The sequence below is a fragment of the Cavia porcellus genome, unplaced genomic scaffold (genome assembly GCF_034190915.1).
Source record: "Cavia porcellus strain 051 isolate PalLab524CR breed Dunkin Hartley unplaced genomic scaffold, mCavPor4.1 scaffold_10, whole genome shotgun sequence".
NCBI lineage: Eukaryota > Metazoa > Chordata > Mammalia > Rodentia > Caviidae > Cavia > Cavia porcellus.
The window spans coordinates 22,497,696-22,516,963 of record NW_026947493.1 but is presented as its reverse complement, the minus strand read 5'-3'; the positions used below and the strand labels follow the sequence as shown (position 1 = coordinate 22,516,963).

Genomic DNA, 19,268 nt, shown 5'->3' with positions numbered 1-19,268 from the left:
TCCAAAGGTTATCTGTAGCTATTCTGAAGATACCAAGAGGCATTATGGCAACTACTGTTGATTTCATAATGTTTTGAAGTCCTGTATCTCTTATACTGGTTTGTTTTGATTGGTTTCATTCTGTTTTATCTTCTTAAAAATTAAAAAAAATGATAATAAATATATAATATATATTGTATAATATGTAATATATTAAAATAGAAGTAAATATATTTATTCATATATTAAATATATTATAAATAAATAAAACTATATAAATATATACATATGAATATATGTACATGGCAATGATTTACTACAAACCCTGGTGGTAAATTCCAGGAATGGTGTGCCTTGCTATCTTCTTTGTTTTAGGGCTGTTAAGCACCATGTAGCATCAAAGGAGGATACAATGAGTTAAAAAAGAGTTGCCAGGACTGATTTTTCATATTACTGGAGAAGAAAATTCATTATGACTCAAAAAATAGATATGTATATGAAAAGTATGTGAAGTCAGTGAGATAAACAGTCTTCTTTATATGATGTTTTAATTATTATGTGCTGTGTAAACACATTTTTCATAGAAAATAAAATGAGCTAAACTATAGGAAGCTGTCAGTTATCTCTGAGAAGGTCTGAAATGAGCAATAGACTCACATACTTGAGATGTTTCATCTTAGAAGAATTCATAATAGGACGCTATTGTTTAAATCTAGAATGGTGCCCCCACATCCACCCCTGCCCAATGTCTCATGTGTTTGGTCATTGGGGTCCTCCACTCACTACACTCACTCATGGATCCATCAGTGGACAGGCTTAGTAGCCGAATGCACAGCTAGGAACCAGGTCTGGTTTAAGTGTTCCCAGGAGATGTGATCGGGAAGGGTGTACTCTTGGTTCTGACTCCTCCCTTCTTTTTGTTTCAGTTGTCATCACCGAGCTCTGTCCTTTACTGTGTTCTTTCACCTTGACAAACTTACCTTGCATTCAGTTAACCATGAACCAAACCCTCTGAACGTTATGAACCCAAATAAACCCAGTCTTCTTTAAGTTGCAAGTGTCATGTATTTTGTCCCAGAAATGAGAAAATGACTATGGAAAAGGAAACTGACTAACACCATGATTGTTGGATAATGTTTTCCAAAGAAATAGATTCATGTTATAATCCCCAGGCTCTGTGAATGCGATCTTATTTGGAAAAAAAAAATCTTTATATATGTAATTTAATTAAGAATGTTTGAGATTAGATTATCCTAGATAATTCAAGTACTCCATGAATCAAATCACAAATGTCCTCATAAGAAAGACATAAGAAAATCAATCTGATGTGAAGTTAGAAGCAGAGATTTGAGGATTGTGGCTATTAGCCCAAAATCACTAAAAAAACCCCCGCTTGGAACCAATAGAACTGAGACAAGTTCTGGATTATGTAGTTTAGATTGTACCTTAGCACCGTCAGAGGCAATAAGACCCTCCATACACTTTAATTTCATACTTCTAGCTTCCTAAATTTTAGAGAATTTTTACTGATTGACACATGAATGGTGGCAATGTTACAGTATCTCTATGGCACTAATACAAGTGCTTCGAGAGAGGAGGATTGTAATGAGCTCAGAAGAATAAGACCATCCTCTCAAGGGTAGCAATGATAGTGCATCCAACACTGCTCCATGGATGGGCACCTTGGGGAAGTATTCAGGCTCCCACTAGGAGGAGCTTCTTTGTGACATTCAGTCACAGGTATTTTATTCCAAGAGACAGTGCTCATTAGGACATCCTGATGTCATGCTTTTATCCATTTGTTTTCTCAGCTGAATCATTCATTTCTAAACATCAAGGCCCTTAAATTCTTCTTACGATAAAAAATAAAAGCCTGTTACATGCTTCACTCTTGGTGGACTGGATGCTAGGATAAGAGGAAGAGTAACAAATCTCTTGTTTGTGAGTTGCCAGCAGATATCGAGAGTAGGCTGGTTGGTATAGTGTTTTTTTGTGTTTGATGTAGGGAATAAATATGGAAACAGTGTGGAGGAGTGGACAGCTTTGTTTTTAGAGTGACATGAGTTCACATGGCACAAATTTGAGTAAAATACTTAGTCTCAGTTTCCTTGACTGTAAAACGAAGAAAATAGTACCCATGTTGTAGAGCTGATAATGTGATTGGCATATAAAAATTTCTTGTCTTACAAGGCCCTGTATTTACTTCTGCCACCACTCTGATGACCAGAGTAAATGGGCCCCACATGGATATTTGAACTCTGTTCACAGTTACAGGATACACTGGATTCATCTTCCTCAGGAGTCTATTTCACTCAAAGATTTTGGGAATTATATATCTCTAAAATATGACATCAACACAATTTTCTTTCCTTTAAGAAACACATAATAATAATAATAATAACACTAATAATATAACAACAACTAATGCTTATGTATACCAGTCTCTGTTTTGTTGCTTCTACAACAGTATTTCATTAAATTCGTCAACTTGCTCAAGTGGATCCTACCAATATCACACATTAAGATACCAAAAAATAAAAACAGTTAACAAAGAGACACATAGTTACCCAGTTAGTGGCCAGATGCTTCTCAGGGTTTCCATTTTGATCATTTGCTATGGATTTCGATATTATTACTAATAGTTTAACGACTGTAAAATACCATGGCGGCAATTGTCTTATTCTGTGGTTTTCTGTTGTTTGAATGGGTTGGGGGAACAGATGTTCAGATGAACAGAAATGAGTTTTTAGACTCAACAGTATGCATGTGTGAAGGGAAAAAGAGCACAAGGGAGCAAGACATTTCAGTGTGTTCAACTTTAGCTTAATTAGGATAGGAAGACTATTAACAAGTTATTTTTAAATGCACCAGAGATCAGGAGGCATATTAGAATCAAATTACACTGTGTGAGACTGATTGGCAGGTCATGTAATATGGGCAAGTTCACAATCTTGTCTTTATCAGCATAGTTTGCAAAGTAGGCCTGAAAGACATGGCCCCAAGAACACAGAGTGTGGAGCTATAATTATTCATGTAAAAAAAAGAAACTCATTAGAAATGTGATAAGCAATGATTAGGCAGCCTATTTCAGAAGGAAAATGAACAAAATGAACAGATGCCAATGTGGAGGCTCTAGTGAAAAAGCTTAGACACACTTGTTTAAATGAAAAGTTTCCTGTCTGTCACCTAGGGAAAGGATCTCCCTCAGGACTGGACTATTAACATATTATTTGCATAGAGAGCTTAAAACAAAGCCACTACAAAATAGCAACTCCTGGGCACAGAGATTTCCACTTAAAAAATGCTAACTGGTACAAGGGACTGAGTTTTTGCTGAGGGCACTTGGCAGCTTCTTGACAGCTTGGAATGCTCCTGACCTTGCAGTAGCAAAAACTGAAATAACCACTGCATAACAGAACCTGGAAAGAGTCAGAAGACCTTGGCTCCTGCCTCGGCTAAAGCTCTTGGATTTGAGTCCAGAGTCCTTATGTGTTTGAAAAATGACTTTCTCTCCCTGGACTCTGGATGGCCAACTACTTGAATCTTTTTCCTCAATGTTTTAGACCAGTGTATGTGAGCCTTGATCCCTCCAGTCTCCAAGCTGCTGCCCTCTGTTATGGTTTGTATTTAAATGTCCCTCTAAAGCCTCATGCAGTCACAGGGTCAGGACTTTCAAAGGTGCTGAGTCTAGTATTTGTGATTGAGGGGCAGGTAACTGGTGTGCAATATAAGGGAGGGAAGGAGTGTATGTTTCTCTTTTCTACCTTTTTCTCTCTTGTCACTTGTGGCCGTCATGAACTCTTGCCTCTTAGCCATGTCACCTTGCCTTGGAGCCAGCTGAGTATGGACTAAAACTTCCACAAACTTTAAGCTAAATTAACCTTTCCTTCCTTCATTTTGGGTGTTTTGTACCAGCAACCAGAGAAAAGTATCTAATATACCCTTAAACTGCAATTTGTCTCCAGTTCTGGGTAGGAATTTGAACTAAGGTGCTCAACTGCTCCAGATCCAACTCCAGTTGCTAACTATGAGACCTTTAGCAAGATCTCTCTCTCTCTCTACCAGTTTCTTTATCTAAGATATGGAATACTGCTTCATAGTTTGGTCATACAGATTAAAACAGGTAAGTTAAAGCAGAGAATAATGCATGGCACTTACTGAGTGTTGAAGACATGTTAGCACTTGATATAAATTTACTTCCTTGGTTAGAGTGCCCTAACTTCAGTCTTATTCTTATCATCTTGTAATTGCCATAAATAAATGATGTTACTCACTTAATATATTTTAGAAATCAATTTATTTTTTTACTTGGCCATATTTCAATCAATAATATTTGTGAAACCCCTAGATTAATTCATCAATGTATTTTTTCCTAATACATATTAGAATAAATGCAGATCTGCTAAAATATTTTTAAATGGTTGGCACCTCTCAGATATCACTACCCATTCCACACATTGGGAAACATGGTGTATACACATTCACTCATCTTCTAATTGTTCTCTAAGCAAGCATTTAAATAATACCTATCAGGTGAGTGGACAGTAAACTGAGCAATGGAGATGAAATGGCATCTTCTGACTCTCATGGAGTGAACAGAACCATAGGGGAGAGAGATGAGGAAAATAATTCTATGGTATGAATGGAGCAGTGGGACATTTCCTCAGGGAGTAACCTCTTTGTCCTGTTAGGCAGGCCAGTTTTTCAGGAGACAACATAAAGCCAAAGAAAGAACCAAGAATTTCAGTGGTTCCAAGTTCAGTTCCAGAATAACTTGGCTTCACACCCAGCATCTACCTTGTGCAACTTTGTGGAGGATCACCTGTATGGTCCTCCCTCAAGAGAGAGCATTTGGCCCTACTTCCATGTATTGCTGTGTACACAGCTGGCTAAGATATTTCTTATCCCAACTGGCTTCAAGCAATGGAAGTTGGTCTGGCCAAGGTGGTGAAATGCAGTCTTGAAAGAAATGCAGTCTGTCAGGGGTGCTCCTCCTATAGTTCCCAAGTAGTGTGTGTGAGCTAGGCTGAGTGATGCCACGCCATCCTCTGGGACTGAGCTTCGAGAAAGAAGCTGTGACATCTCAGGGCATGATGCTTACACATCAAAAGTGAATCACTGCCCCAGGATACTAGATACTGCCGCAGTCTCTGATATGCAGATGACTCTTTCTACATCTCTCTGCGTATTGCAGAGGTGATTTCAGGCCTCCTACCAAGCCCAGCTCACAGTGTTCACATACTTCCCGCCATTCTCACAGTCACTCATCCCGGGACCACTCCAATCTTCCCAAATTAATAAAACCTGTTTTGGCACTGGGTTGAGGCCTTTGTTCGGGTTAGCCATCATTCTAGTAGGACTTAGGACCCCTCTTTACTCCTCGTAACTACAGACATGTCTTAGTGTCTTTATTACTGCCACGAGTTGCACTGGAAGTGGTGGACTGCAGTAACCTCTCCCTGGGATTATAAATGTGGACTCCTCCAGTTCATAACAAAGCCCAGGAGGACTTTCAGAAAACCTGAGCTTCTTACTTCAGTTCTCTGAGAATCTATTCACCCATGAAATGAGCATATCTTTCCATGCAGCTAATTGTAGATGAAATTACACAGCAGGTACTTAGAGATTGAACATTCTCAGATTATCTACACCCACACAAGAGATATTCCTGTCTTGCAGGCCTGTAGAATGTCTATTTTCCTCTATGTTATTATTCACTAATCTCTAGGATTTACCTATAAGTCTGCCTCTTTGCAAAAGCAACTCTTTGTATTTATTAAACTGACTTAGTATAGGCCAACATTTTGAAGGCTTTCCAAGTTCAAGATACAAGTCCTTATGTACACTGCTTACCACAAGACTATGTCTTGTATATAATGGACAAATCTGTAAAATCTCCTTTTATCCATGGTAGTGGAGGTACGGGAGGTTAAGCAAACTGACTCAATTACATGGATAGTAAATGGAAAGCAGCACATTACCAGTAAACCTTGTCATTGTAATATTGCTACTAGTTAAAGTAGGAATGTAACTAACACTCCAACACTTGGCCCTACACTTTCAGCATAGAGGGATTTTTCCCTAAGATTATTGGCAATGTGTGGAGTTGCTTGTCACCATGGCGAGTGAGTGTTACTGGCATCTAGTTGACAGGAGCCCAAGGGTGCTGCCAAATACCTGACAATGCACAGCACAATCTCCTTTCCCAACCATGAATTATTCAACACAAAATACCACAAATTCTGAGAGTGAAAACCCTGACTGTTCACTATTTAGATACTTAGCTATAACCTAGTTGGTAACTCGGAAGAAGCCATGAAATCCCTCAGGCAGGCAGTTTCAAGTATAGTCAGAAAATATCATCTATTTTGTCACAAGAAACCCATGAAGCAATGACCTGTGGTCAGCTTCCTAAGTGAATCCATTTTCCATCGAGATAAATAAATTAAAAGCACATGTGGGGTGCAGTACTCAGAAGAATGGAGCAAGGATGCAGTCAAAAACAACCAATGGTCTGCTAGAGTACAGAACAAAAAACAGTATGGAGAAAGAAATTCTTTGAAGCAGTCTTCATTAAGGCGATCTCTGGAAGCAAGAGCTATGTGGGTGAACACAGCTTTTGGGAACAGGAGAGGTCAGACAAGCACACAGAAGCAAGAAGTTGGGGAACAAAACTAAAGAGCAAGTGTGTCTCTGCTGCAATAGCTACTGCTTCATCTCGTATTAGCAAGCTGCTGGAGGCATTCATTGGGAGAAGTCAATAAATAGAACTCTCGAAAGCATTTTTCCACTGATACTCTCTATATAAAGTGCAAAATAAATGAGGCAGATGGGCATAAATTTTAGGAACAGTAGGAGGCAGGAAGCTCACCTGAGGACTTTTGTTTTATTTAATCTAATAAACATGTTCATTATATAAAAGACAGACAATGCATAGAATGAAAATAAGTGCTTGAGATTTTTGATACAAAAGGAGTATTTAGCTTTCACATTCCTATCTTGATACATGAGTCCAGCTGAAGTGTTCCATAAAACAATAAAACTTTTCCTTTGTGCATAGTAGTGAACATAAGTCAGTATTTTTAGGAACTATAGAATCTTATTCCTTGGTCTTTTTCTTTCTTGGATAAGAACAAAACATAAATAAAACAAGCCACAGTATCATCTGACATTACATTCCAGTTTCTGCTGATGATGACCAGGAAGTGAGAACCTTCTTTTGAATCTTGGACTATCCCGTCTAAGGACCAGTATTCTAGCAATTCACCACTAGAGGTCAATGAGCAACAGCTATTAGAATGGCACCAGCAAGTCCTAAGGTGCAAGTGGAAGTTCTGGGTGCTTCCGTGTCTACAGAACTGTCCTTAACTGTCTCACCCACCAAAGGGAGGAGGGGTCCTAGAAATTCCATCTCCAGTTCAGCATATAACCTAAAGCCTCAGTGAGATAAGATCTTCCACATTCCAAACAGACCTGACATGGCTCCTGCCAATTCCTTGCTAATATTCCTATTTGGTGGAAAATAAGTAGTCTCAAAGAAACGTGTGTATGTGTGTGTGTGTGTGTGTGTGTGTGTGTGTGTGTGTGTGTGTGTGTTTAAAGACTGCTGCTTGCAGCATTAACCTTTGTTTGTGTGTGTTAACAAATTTCCTATGGAGTATTAAAGCTCATCCTTTTCTCCACTCCACATGGACTCGGATTTTATAATTACAAACAGGACTCAATTCCTATATTGAAGTCCTCAAGAGTAATTTCGGCAAAGGGTGGGAGAGCTGACATAATACAAAGATCTGTAACCATGAAGAAAGCTTCTTGGAGTTAAGGCTTTTAATCCCTAAGACAGAGGGGAAAATTCTTGGCATATAAACAAGAGATTTGGTTAATACAGAGCAGGTCTCCTTTAATCCAACAAAAGGTGAGCTTCAAATTTTAACACCCGATAAGGCAGTTAAAATCCTAGTATGTAGCCATAGAATGAATGCTTAAATGCACATTCCTGAACCAAGACCTTGGTAAGGGGTTAGGCCAGGCAGTGGAAAGCACAAATGTTTACAGTGCAAAGTGAAACTGCTTTTGAAGTAAGTCTCTGCCTTCATTTTGTAAACACTGTGGCCTGGAGACCTGGAAACCATTTGCTAGCCTTATCTAGGATCCAGATTTTTCTGCAAAATCTCCAAATATTTAGAAAGTGGTTCAACTTTTTTTTAAACACTGTGTTCATCAAGCCAAACATTTGTTCAGAGTGTCTGGAGGATACAGTCTTGATAGTGGTGGAATTGTATCCTTTAAATTCTTCCCACCAGGCCAGAATGTGCTCGAGCATTCGGGAGCCCAGAAAGATGGATCACATTAGTGTTTGCACAGAAACTGCAGACTCAGGCCAAGTGGGACAAACAGTTTAAACACAGTGAGTTCCACCAGTTGGCAAGGTTTTCCATTTTAGGAAAGGATGAAGGCCTGAAGTGGACAATAGTAACAATGGTACAGTGAGAAAATTTAAAAGAACAATCTTATTAGTAGGTGATGTGGCAATTTCATGGATGGAAATGTGTCTTTTTGATTTTTTCCATTGCCTGTGAAAGGAAGAGATGAGATTTAAAATGTTTAAACTATTAAATGGGGTTGAGTTTGTGAAATGGGTGAGGAAGAAGGTTCACAAGTAAGTTGTGGGGCTTAAAGCACAAAATCCAGGAGGATCAAAGGCACACGGGAACCCCAGGATTGCTGGTCCCGAACAGTACGATTATACTCGTGCCATGGCCAGAAAAGAACTATCACGAAGGGAATAACTATTGCAAAAGCGTGTGCAGCATGGCTCTGAGGTGGGGGTCCACTCTCTTAATGCAAAGTTCTCCCCCTAAAATGGCCAGTGACTCCTCGCATGTGTGATTGTCAAGTGCTAATGCTGTAAGGAATTTCTGCCTTCTCTGCCAGGTTCTGGGGTTCGCCAATAAAACCAATTTCTCAGGAATCTTTGATCATTTTCCTTGTCTCTTTTCAGAGTATGGCTATAGATATAGATATAGATATAGACATATAGATATATATATAAAACATAGCTATTCCATATTTATATACAGGCATTAATAAAGTGCAAATGTTATTGGCTATTGTAAAAATCAATCTCATTTCCTGAGGAAGTGCTAACACAGCTTATCCCATGACAATGTCAAAGGCATAGAATGCTTTCTGTCATCTCTCCCTGCTGCGGCTATTTCCGCTCATCATACAGCTTATCAGGAGGGAGTGACCCTTGATTTTCCAGGAAGCATCAGTTCAGGGGCAGCTTCCTGCTGCCTCTGTTCTTTGGTGACAGGGGTGGGCTCTTTGGCTTGGGCCTTGGCTGCCCTGGAAGAGCTATTTGGTAGTGTTCAGCGAGCCATCTTCGGGAATCTTCTCCTCGGAGCAGCTCCTCCTGGAGAGTCTGTCCAGGTGCTCCAGCTCGCTAAAGCGTTCTGCCACGCACTGGGCTGTAAGACGAGCTTCTGGGTCATGGTCCCAGCACTCAGTCAGTGTCTCACACACCATCTGGATGCCCTGCAGTGGAAGAGAAGTCCAAATGAACTGTCATTCATTATCAGTCAAAGTCCATACATTAGATTAGTCCATACATCATCCTTCATGCTGTGTGTGTTATGGGTTTCAGCAAACACGTAATAACCTGTAACTGCCAGTATAGTATCATATAGAAATTTCTCGGCCTTGGTTTTGCCTCTTCCATTGGATCGTGTATATGTGACTATTCCAACCACAGAGATGTACAGACACAGACCCTTGTCCTATTTTATTAAATCTGTGCGAGACACTTAAGAGACCATCCCAGGGATAAAGATCAGGTGAACTCCTGGGTCCTTTAATTTGTTACTCGTTAAAAGTTGGGTTTGTGTTTTCTTTTGATGTTGTCAAGATCTTAGACATCACTTTTGCTGAAAAATCACTTGGTCTAAAGATGCCCAAGTGGTATCTGCATGCGGCATAAAGGTTGACATTCAATTTGTGACTATATCCTTTGTTTCTTTAAAACTTTGAGTCAGATAATTGCTCAGTTTTGCATACAAGCATATTAATCATGTAGGGAGTGTCTGTCAAAAAGCTGGCAATACAGGTTGACTAGCCCCAAATTTACATGTCCTATCTCCTTCACACTCCTTTAAGATTGATTATACACCTTGGGGCTGGGGATTTAGCTCAGTGGCATAAGCGCCTGCCTTGCAAGCAGGCAGTTGTAAATTCGATCCCCAGGACCGATAAAAAGGAAAAAGACAAAAAGAAAAAAAGATTATACACCTGGAAGCCTCCAGTCATTACCCTAAATTTTCAGTCACCTTGTCACCATGGATTGAAGGTCTCAGTCAAACTGAGTACACCTCAAGGAGAAGTAGTCGTCCCATGGAGAACAGCTCATCCCCTTAGGCTACAAGGACTTCTCCACATCCATCTTGCAAAACCAGAATGGAGATAGTGATCAACCAGGCCCCAGATCACTCCAGCTGCTCCATAAAAGCTCCTGCCTTCCTATCTTGACAGGCCAATCTAATCTTCTCCATGAGAAGTAAACTCGCTTCAAGCTTCTAAAGCTCAAATCTCTTCCCCGTTTTCTCTCATTTTCTTTCTCTGTCTAATACATTTCTCTCTGCATCTTACCGACACATCGTGAAATGTGCTTCTGTGACCACTTGTCAACAACCTGTCCTGGCTAAGTTTTAGTCCTCATCCTCTCTTTTGGGGAACTTCCTTGGACCCCGTCTGGTGGTGCATGTTCCATGGAATGATTCAGTAGCAGCTCTGCTCTGAAGAGCTGGAAAGGATGACATCTGTGATGCCTATTCCTTTCCAACAACACTGGTCCTTGTATCACAGCCGTCTTTGTATGTCACATGTGCTTGCCTGTGCATCATTTTATGGGGTTCGCCCTGACTCTCAAAGGCCCCAATCCAGTGAGCCCACCCAGGACACACTGAATAGGAAGGTGGCAAGACTTTTCTCTCACTGGCTTAATTTTTATTTTTATTGCAAATGTATTTTATATTTGTTACCATTTAAAATCCTTTCTGAAAACAAAGCAGGAAGGAGCTAAATATATTCTCTGGTAGGTGAAACTAAAGTGAGCTCCTTCTATGTGGAGCATTAGCATTGCTCATGGTGATCTCAGACAGGTGACAAAGGTGCCACAGGTACATCCTCACACTGCCCTGAAGAACTAGTTCTTGCCTTTCAACACCAACAACCTCAATACACCCAGGAACTGCTCTCTCTTTCTCCCTACCTCAGAGTTCTTGATGTTGAATTAATTGCATAATTCACCTAATTGACGGTATTGATGGATGACCCTGTTAGGAATAGTGTTAGTGCTGGTATACAAGGAACATTTATTTTACTCTGGCACTGTAATTACAGGCAGTAAATTCAATTAAATATTAAGCATTAACTTGAAATCAATAGGGCAACAAATCTCATTAAGAGAAAAAATGTATTATGCAAATTCTTTCCAGAATTTTATCATCATGAATAATGGTTTCATTATAAGAACTGGGCATCAGAAGAAGGAACAAAGTTTGAAAGAAACAAACCAGTTTAGCACCTTCTGATTCCAGAGTTTATGCCAATAGTCTTGGAGTCGCAAGTTGTTTGAAACCCTGGAGAACCTCCTGACCTTCTGCAGCCCGGGTTCCTCTCACCCTGATCTTATTAAGGTCTGTCTGCTCAAGTGGCTTTGGACTCTTGCTCTGACTAGGCTTCCTGTTCCATTTATCTTGCTGTTTGAGCTTGATTTGTTATTTCTGTTTTTTATTTAACTTTGCCTTGCTGTTAGAAAAACCTACAACTCAGTTTTCAGAGATAAGAGAATTCATCCTCTAAAGGCAGTAAAAGTTTTTACTCAGTAGAAAGAGCTGGTTTCTCAGTGGGGCACAGTGTTTTCTTATTCTTCACTGAGGGCCCTTTTCTAGGTGAGTCACACAGATGGCCAATGTGTCTTCACTCAGAAGAGACCGGTTTCTTCTTTTTCTCTGACCACTGCTCTCAACAAGTATCCCCAAAAGCAATGAATCTGAACAGGACTCCATGAGGCCCAGAGCACTGCTCCCATGTCTTGAAAGAGAAAAGATAAGAAGTCACGAGGAAGCTCCCTACAGATAGATTTTCCTTTCCTGCACTGACACTTCGCTTGCAGCCCAGTATGCACAGCCTGGACCCTACCAAGCAGCCTCCAGTCATTTCTCATTTCCGGCTGCCTGACATCCTCGCTTGTATTACAGCTGTCTTGGATTTCTTTCCAAGCTCCAGAGGAAATCAGTTGGAATCCAGAAAAAATTTGATGTGACCTCTTGATGTAAAGACATGGGGAGGAAACAGTAGAGGCTGCAAACATGATATTTTAACCCAGAACCAAAGGCGCTTGGCTGCTATGGCCAATGCCCTTTCAAAGGTTTTCTGTGAGTTACTACACCTCCTAGGGGCAGCTTACAGCAGTGGCGTCCACTTGACTGAAATTTTCTTTATAAACAAACCCTACCTGGGCCATAGAACCGAAAGGAGCCTGGCCTCAGGTTTAAGCCCAGTATATCCAAGAATCCTCTCCTACCTAAAAGGCTGGATTGGGTGAATGTCATTCACCCTTCGACTGTCATTACAGCTTACCTGGTGATTGAGCCAGAAGCTAGGAATTTCTGGTCGTCCTCTGTCTCTTAATACATTGTCCTTCATACTCTCGACACAAGGATGCTCCCGCACCTTGGAACCAAATGGTGGCTCATAATCTTTTACTTCTGTGAAGAGAGCAGGCAAACACAGGCCAATTGAGAATGGTTTGTACAGCACAGGGAAATGTTGAGATGCCTGGCTGGGTCACATGGGGTACTGAGTGTCAAAACACATTGATAATTATTCTAAGAACATTTTAAAATAATAGTGCATTGAAATGAGGAGGAAAGAATAGTTATGGAAGGGTTCTGGGAAGAATTTGACACAGGCCGTGCTATGTGCTAGGTACTCTGCTAATAGCTGCCAATAAAGTAGAGAACAAGACAGCTGAAGTCACGTAGCTTACGTTTTCCGGCAGAAATTTTGATGGGGTGATTTGTTCCAAAAGAATGGAATGAGCTCTTGACAGGTGGGAAAACTGTACACAATACATTGATAAGGGTCCTCCACAGGCCACAGTGAACAAACCTACCGAGATGTGGTGTTATAAGAATAGTCAGCCATGAGAGGGGTGAAATTGTGACACACGCTATTGTGATGCTTGATGTGCAAACACAGAATATGGTAAAATAGCTAAGATGGAGCATAGGATCGTCCAAACTTCAGGACATACAAAGACACCTCAACATTTATACCAGATGTCTCAAGGACTTTGTCCACTGAGGTACAAGACATCCAGAGACCTTTGGCTGTTGATGTTCACTAAGATCTTCTTGTCTAATGTCCTTTGCCTTCTTTTGAGTCCTACAAAAAAAATCTCACTTCTCTCTGCTTCCTACAGATGCCCTTTGCATCCTCTGTCTGCACATACTCAGGCACAGTTCATTTCATGCCATGTTGCCTGTATTCAAGCCTGGTGATTTTGGGTGGTCTCTGTCTCCAACTCTTCCTTAGAGCTAGGTGCATTTTGAAGACTTTGTAAGAAACAGGTCAGACATAAAGGAATAAGTCAGACATAAAAGAACAGATAATATATCCTTCCATTGTTATGAGGTTCTTTAATGCTATAATTTAAATGCTTCCATCAAAACTCATGGTGAAATTTAACCATCGTTGGTTGAGTATTAAAAGAAGAGACCAAATGAGACCTTTAAGAGATGGTGAGGTCAAGCAACCTCCACCCTCAAGAATGGGCCAATTCTTTCATAGATTGGTAGGTTGACAGGTTAATGGCTTATTTCAAGAATGGGTCTGTGAATAAAGAGATAAATCCTATTCAAAAAGGTACTACAAAAAATGCGAGTGAGCAGCCTAATTTAAATAAGCAAACAGGTATATCAACAGAGTATAGTTCAACTAAAAAGTTTGAAAACACTCTATTATTAAACCATGACTAAGCTAAAAAGGACAATCAGCCAAGTTCCACCTTTTCCCCAAAGTAAGTAAGAACTTTGGCTTTTGGCTTCAAAATAATATTATTTAACAAATAAAACTTTCAATAATTAGTCTTTCTAGTCTAAGAACTGAAGAAGCTTTCATGGCAAAAAGGACATTTTGAAAATGGACAGACAGGTTTCGGTTCTTGTTTTGTTTTGTTTTCCTTCTTCCTCTTTTCCAGACTCTTATTTGCATGTTTATCTTCAGAAGAGCTGCTAGGATGTTTCTTTTTCTATAGTTTGAAATGTAGAAAAGTTTGTAGAAAGCCTTTTGCCCCTATCAAATTGAGACAAACACAAACCATCATTTTGTGTCTGTTTCTTTAAGTCACCAAATCATTCTATCCATACTGCTCTTGAGGTGAGATCTTTTGATCTCAGTAGTAGTTATGTCTTCTTTATTTCTTTCATTTGCTATTTTCTGACAGACTGTACATTTATAAGTTTCAAAATACAGGATGAGTTTTATGCTTTAATAGTTTTTTGTTCAATGTCTTCAGCTTTGGAATCAATAAACATGAGGTAAGCTGAATTTAAATAAATACCAGAAAGTGAGATGAATGTATGGTATATATATTCCTACAATCTTGGTACTCGGGGAGGGTGAAGTAGGAAGATTACGAGTTTGATTCCAGCCTGGACAATTTAGCAATCTACTAAGACAATGTCTTGAGAGGAGAGAACAGAGGAAAGCAGAAAAGAGGAGCAGAGAGGAAAGGAGAGAAGGGGAGACGAGAGGAGAGAAGGGGACGGGAAGACAGGAGAGATAAAAGAAAAAACGATGGAGATGTAGCTCTGACTAAGGCCAGAGTTAGACTAGGAAGTGAGATCTGGTTCAGGACAAGGGTTTACTCTGACCTCCTCTTCTATAAAATGCATGAACTGTAGTGAAGAACACTCATGTTCCCATCTGGATTTATTTTGTAATCCCATTTGACAAAAGCATATTCTTATTGCCATGGCTTGACATATGTGTTTTAGGTAGAACAGGCTAGGCTTTGTATATAATGTAAACTGCTTCGTAGACATTGACTCAGTCCATGTGCTTTATATCTCCAACTCTTGGCTGCAGCAGCAGCTGTCTTCCATGCCTGCCTAGATCCCCTTAGCAAGCCTGCAGCATGGCCCCCAGCTGCTGCATGCATTGAGCCACAGGGCTCATGCCCTCACCCTTCTCTGGGGGCTGGCCCTAGGCCGGTAGGAACTGCCTAGCCTGGAGCTTCCTGACCACAACTGCTTTACCCTGGAGGCAGCCTACAGCCAAAGGCAGAAACTGTGGGAGTCCACAGTTCAAGCCTCTTGCCTCTGGCTGAAACTCATGGACACAGAGCAAAGAGATGTGTAGAGCTCTATATAGCCTTGGAAGGTTGTGAGATTCCTTAGGAACCCTGGGGATTCAAGGCTTACTTTCCCTCTTTGACTTGTAAAATATTTCACAGGGAAAGGAGGTCAAAGGGAGACTGGAAAGTACTACCAAAGAGACCATTTGGGCTGCACTGGGAGGATCTGACCCTTTTGCCTCTTTCTAAATTTAACATAGAAAAGTCTGGGGTGATCAACCTCTAACCCAAACCAGCATCTTCTCATCCCTTGATAGTGAAGTAGTCTTTCAGGTTAGGAATGAAGATGGGGATTACAAATGCACCTTTCTTTAGCTCTTGAGGAACATTTACATGATATATACTACTCAAAAGGCTAAGGTACATTTGTTTTCCTTTTTATTATAGGTTATGAAATTCTTTCCTTGCTTTTTTTTCTCTCACTTTGAATATCCTACTCCTAGCACTACTGTTTTTTTTTTCCCCCTCTATTACATATTTACTCAGATGACTTCATGTTTGGCCACGTGCACGCTGCCCTCAGGCATCAGTACTGCTGTCTGGGTGAGGCAGTCAGTTCCTCGCTTCTCCTTCTGTGGCTGTGTAAGGAAGACTACTCGCCTTTCTAAGGGTTTTCATAAGGACTTGAAAATGGCTGCCACAGACATTATGTTGGAGGCCATTCTATCCTGAAGGCCATTTCCTCATGGTTCCTCATTTCTCCTAAACTTCCCCAGAATGTGGCAGATATTTGCTTTAATTCTGCAGGACAGAGCCCGATAGCTGAGTGGAAGCTGAACTCTGTTGGGAGTCAGAGGGCAGGAAGCCCCTGTGACCTAAGGAATTAAACTGATGGTCCTTCCCAAGACACAACTCCACGCACTGGAACACCACACAGACATGGAGAAATGAGAAGTGGGACAGACCACCAAAAAGTCACTGGCCTAGAGTTCTGCAGCTAAACCGTCTCCCTCTGGTTTCAGAGGCCACAAAGCTCCAAACACCTTGGCAACATCACTAGGTCTAAACTCATCATCTGTATATACTATGCATTTTTCATGCTTGTACTTAACATATTTTTATCTTAGAAAATGTATGCGATTAAAACTGTAAAATTACTTAACCAAGGTTTATAGAGAAAAGCAAACCTCTCCCCACTCCTATCTCCTAGTTTCACAAAAGTGGCTTAGGTTCAATTAAAAGTGATTTAAATGTTTGCTTTATTGTTTATAAATGAACACTTTCCATTTGTGTTTTATAAATGATCAAAGGTTTTGCCTTCAATTAATTAGGGAGAGAACTTTGGTAAAACAGTACAAATGAACTTTAAAAACCACTCCGATTTGGGTGTGTTGACACTGTCACCTTGATGTCACGGTTACTCAACGCCTATCCTCAGCTGCTGTCCTTATCATATTGCGAATCTGCAACAAACAGCATCTTTCAGGGATCACACTTGAAGCTGCACTGCTTTAAATGCCTTGCTAGAATATGTGGATAACACTGAGACAGAAGAAAAATAATAATATTATATACTGAACATATTAAGCACCGTGATGTGTGGGTGTAATCCTAGGACATTGCGGGGCTAAGGAAGGACTGCAAATATTGGCCTAATATGGGGAACAAGGCAACTTACTAAGACCTGTCTCAAAATAAAAAAGATTTTAAAAGAGAAAAGGACTGGAGATTTAGCTCATTGAGAAGGTCCTGGGTTCCTTCTCCACTGCCACACACATACACAAAATTGCTAACAATATGTTCCATAAGGAGCTGTATTATTAGGCATTTCTGTCATGGCTTCACTGTGAACTAGATATGAGGATTTGAAAAAGCAAAAAAAAAAAAAAAAAACCTAGTACAGAGGATTAGGAATGTTCTCAACCCAAAGATACGGTAAATGTTTGAGATGACAGATAATCATATTACTTTGATCTGATTACTGCACATTCCAAACATGTATTGAAACATTATACCTACCCTAAAAATACGTGCAATTATTCTGTCTCACTTTAAAAATTTAAATTATATTTTAAAAAGAACTTTGCACCTCACTTTCTGTATCTGCAAAGTGATAACATTCGCACATGCCCTCTGTCACTACTGACAGAATTTTCAGCGTGGAAGGGAACCATCTGATAGGATTTTTGGCGTGGCTAAAACGATAAGAAGTATGAAATAAAAGCGGGCTTTATTTTAAGAATGTGGGGAGAGACTCCATAACCTTTGGGGTCTGGCATTCTCTCCGCCAGACATGTGGTGTGGGGGCATACATGTAGCTTAGGTTTGGGGTGGTGCCTAAGGGGCATTAGTGATGCACAGGGAGCCCATTGGTATTCATTTGGCACCACAGGTAAATTGCCTAGGGGCGGGGAAAGGTGACCTCAAGATAGAGCCCCTTGGTTTCGCCTCCAAGGCTTCACCGGCTACAGTGTCCCATCTGGGGCAAAAACCTTTCAACTACTAAGCAGAATATCAGAGTTCTGCCCTGACCGTGTCCTGCTGTAGCAGCTACAGGTCAGGTAGGCTGGGGGTGCTAGGGAGTCAACACTCCCACCAGGACCCAAAGCAGCCCCAAACCACAGAGCTGCAAGAGGAACTCTGTGTCTGCTGGGGTCGGGCAGTGCATGCTGGGTAGGAGTCCTGCACTGCTGATTGCACACTTATGCTCCGATAGCCTGCAAGGGAAGCTCCTTCCAGACACTTGCTGGTGGCTTCCTTCCCTTTCCTGACTCATTTCCTTTCCCCCTGTCGGCATTTCCTGAGATTTCCTCCCAAATAAACTACTTACACTCAAATTCTTTTTCCAGGGCTTGGGCTCTCAACCCCAGTCAGACTTCTACACAGCAGAATCATTTAGTCAAAACCAAATCCCTGTCGCACCTTGGACTGTTGGACTGCTTCTTCAGGCAGGATCGCTGAGACCAACACCTTGTCATTTCTTGGAGTGCCTCAAGCAATATATTTTCTAAGAAACTTCTTTGTTTCACTACTTGAGAAAGATTTTCTCTTCCTTCCATCTCCCATAGTTCCCTGCTTTTTGCTGCAGGCTCCATAGTGGAAGCCACAGGACCTGGCAGCTGCTTTTCCTTTCTCTAGGGAAATTCCTCAGCTTCTCTCACGAGAGAATCTGAGCTTGACTGGCTCTTCCCAGTTCTGTCTGTTGGAGGAGAGGTCTCTGAAGGACAGTGGTATCTTCTGAGTGTCTTCTCCTCCTCTCCTCCTCCTCTTCCTCCTGCTCCTGCTTCTGCTACTCCTGCTTCTGCTTCTTCTGCCTCTTCTTCCTCTGCCTTCTTTTCCTTCTCCTTCTAATACTTCTACTCAGTGGCCTCAGTGGGCTGGGATCTGGAGGGCAGTTCAGTTTGGTTTGTGGGCACTTTTGCCTGTGGGCCAGGCTTGGTTGGGGATGACGTGAATGTCGTGCCTGCTGCACTCACTGAGGAGGGCCCTGGAGGGCCGCTTCATCTGCCTCCCACACACTGAGTAAACACTTGCAGGGACCTCAAACGAACTGGACAGGAGGCACAGAGATTCTTTGTAAAAGAAAGCCAGTTGCCGGTCTGCAGGTCTGCCCTTGGGGAACAGCAGTCTCAGGCCTTTCTCCTTCATACAAAACAACACACCCATCACCCTCTCTGTCTTCTTCTTCCTTCTTAAGCATCTCCAAAGACTCGTTTTCTGTGTTTGCGTTTCCAATGATCAAAGTGTCTGAAATAACTTCTTCTGTCATTATCTGTCCCCTGAACTTACTTCGTTTTCTTTGGAAACACGCTTATCTCACCCCTAGAAAACTTTACCTGCTTTTCTGGAGTACTGTCTCTTTACTGACTCCCTGTTCCTTGAAGAAGGAGACTGATTTTTAAACTGCTGTATCTTTAGCAACTTTTGTTGT

The 19,268-nt window shown here is 41.0% G+C and overlaps 1 protein-coding gene across 3 annotated transcripts in view; it reads right to left on the bottom strand.

Moving 5' to 3' along the window:
* Positions 1 to 6,846: 6,846 nt before the first annotated feature.
* Tgfbr2 (transforming growth factor beta receptor 2) overlaps positions 6,847 to 19,268 on the bottom strand; it is an 89,650-nt gene continuing 77,228 nt past the window's right edge. For all 3 annotated transcript variants that reach the window (XM_013143989.3, XM_003480154.5, XM_003480153.5), the window contains 2 exons: positions 12,619 to 12,746; positions 6,847 to 9,516 (listed from right to left, as the gene is read on the bottom strand). In XM_013143989.3, coding sequence (XP_012999443.1) covers positions 9,337 to 9,516; positions 12,619 to 12,746 — 308 coding nt within the window. In that variant the 3' untranslated portion in view covers positions 6,847 to 9,336. The remainder of the gene's footprint in view (positions 9,517 to 12,618; positions 12,747 to 19,268) is intronic.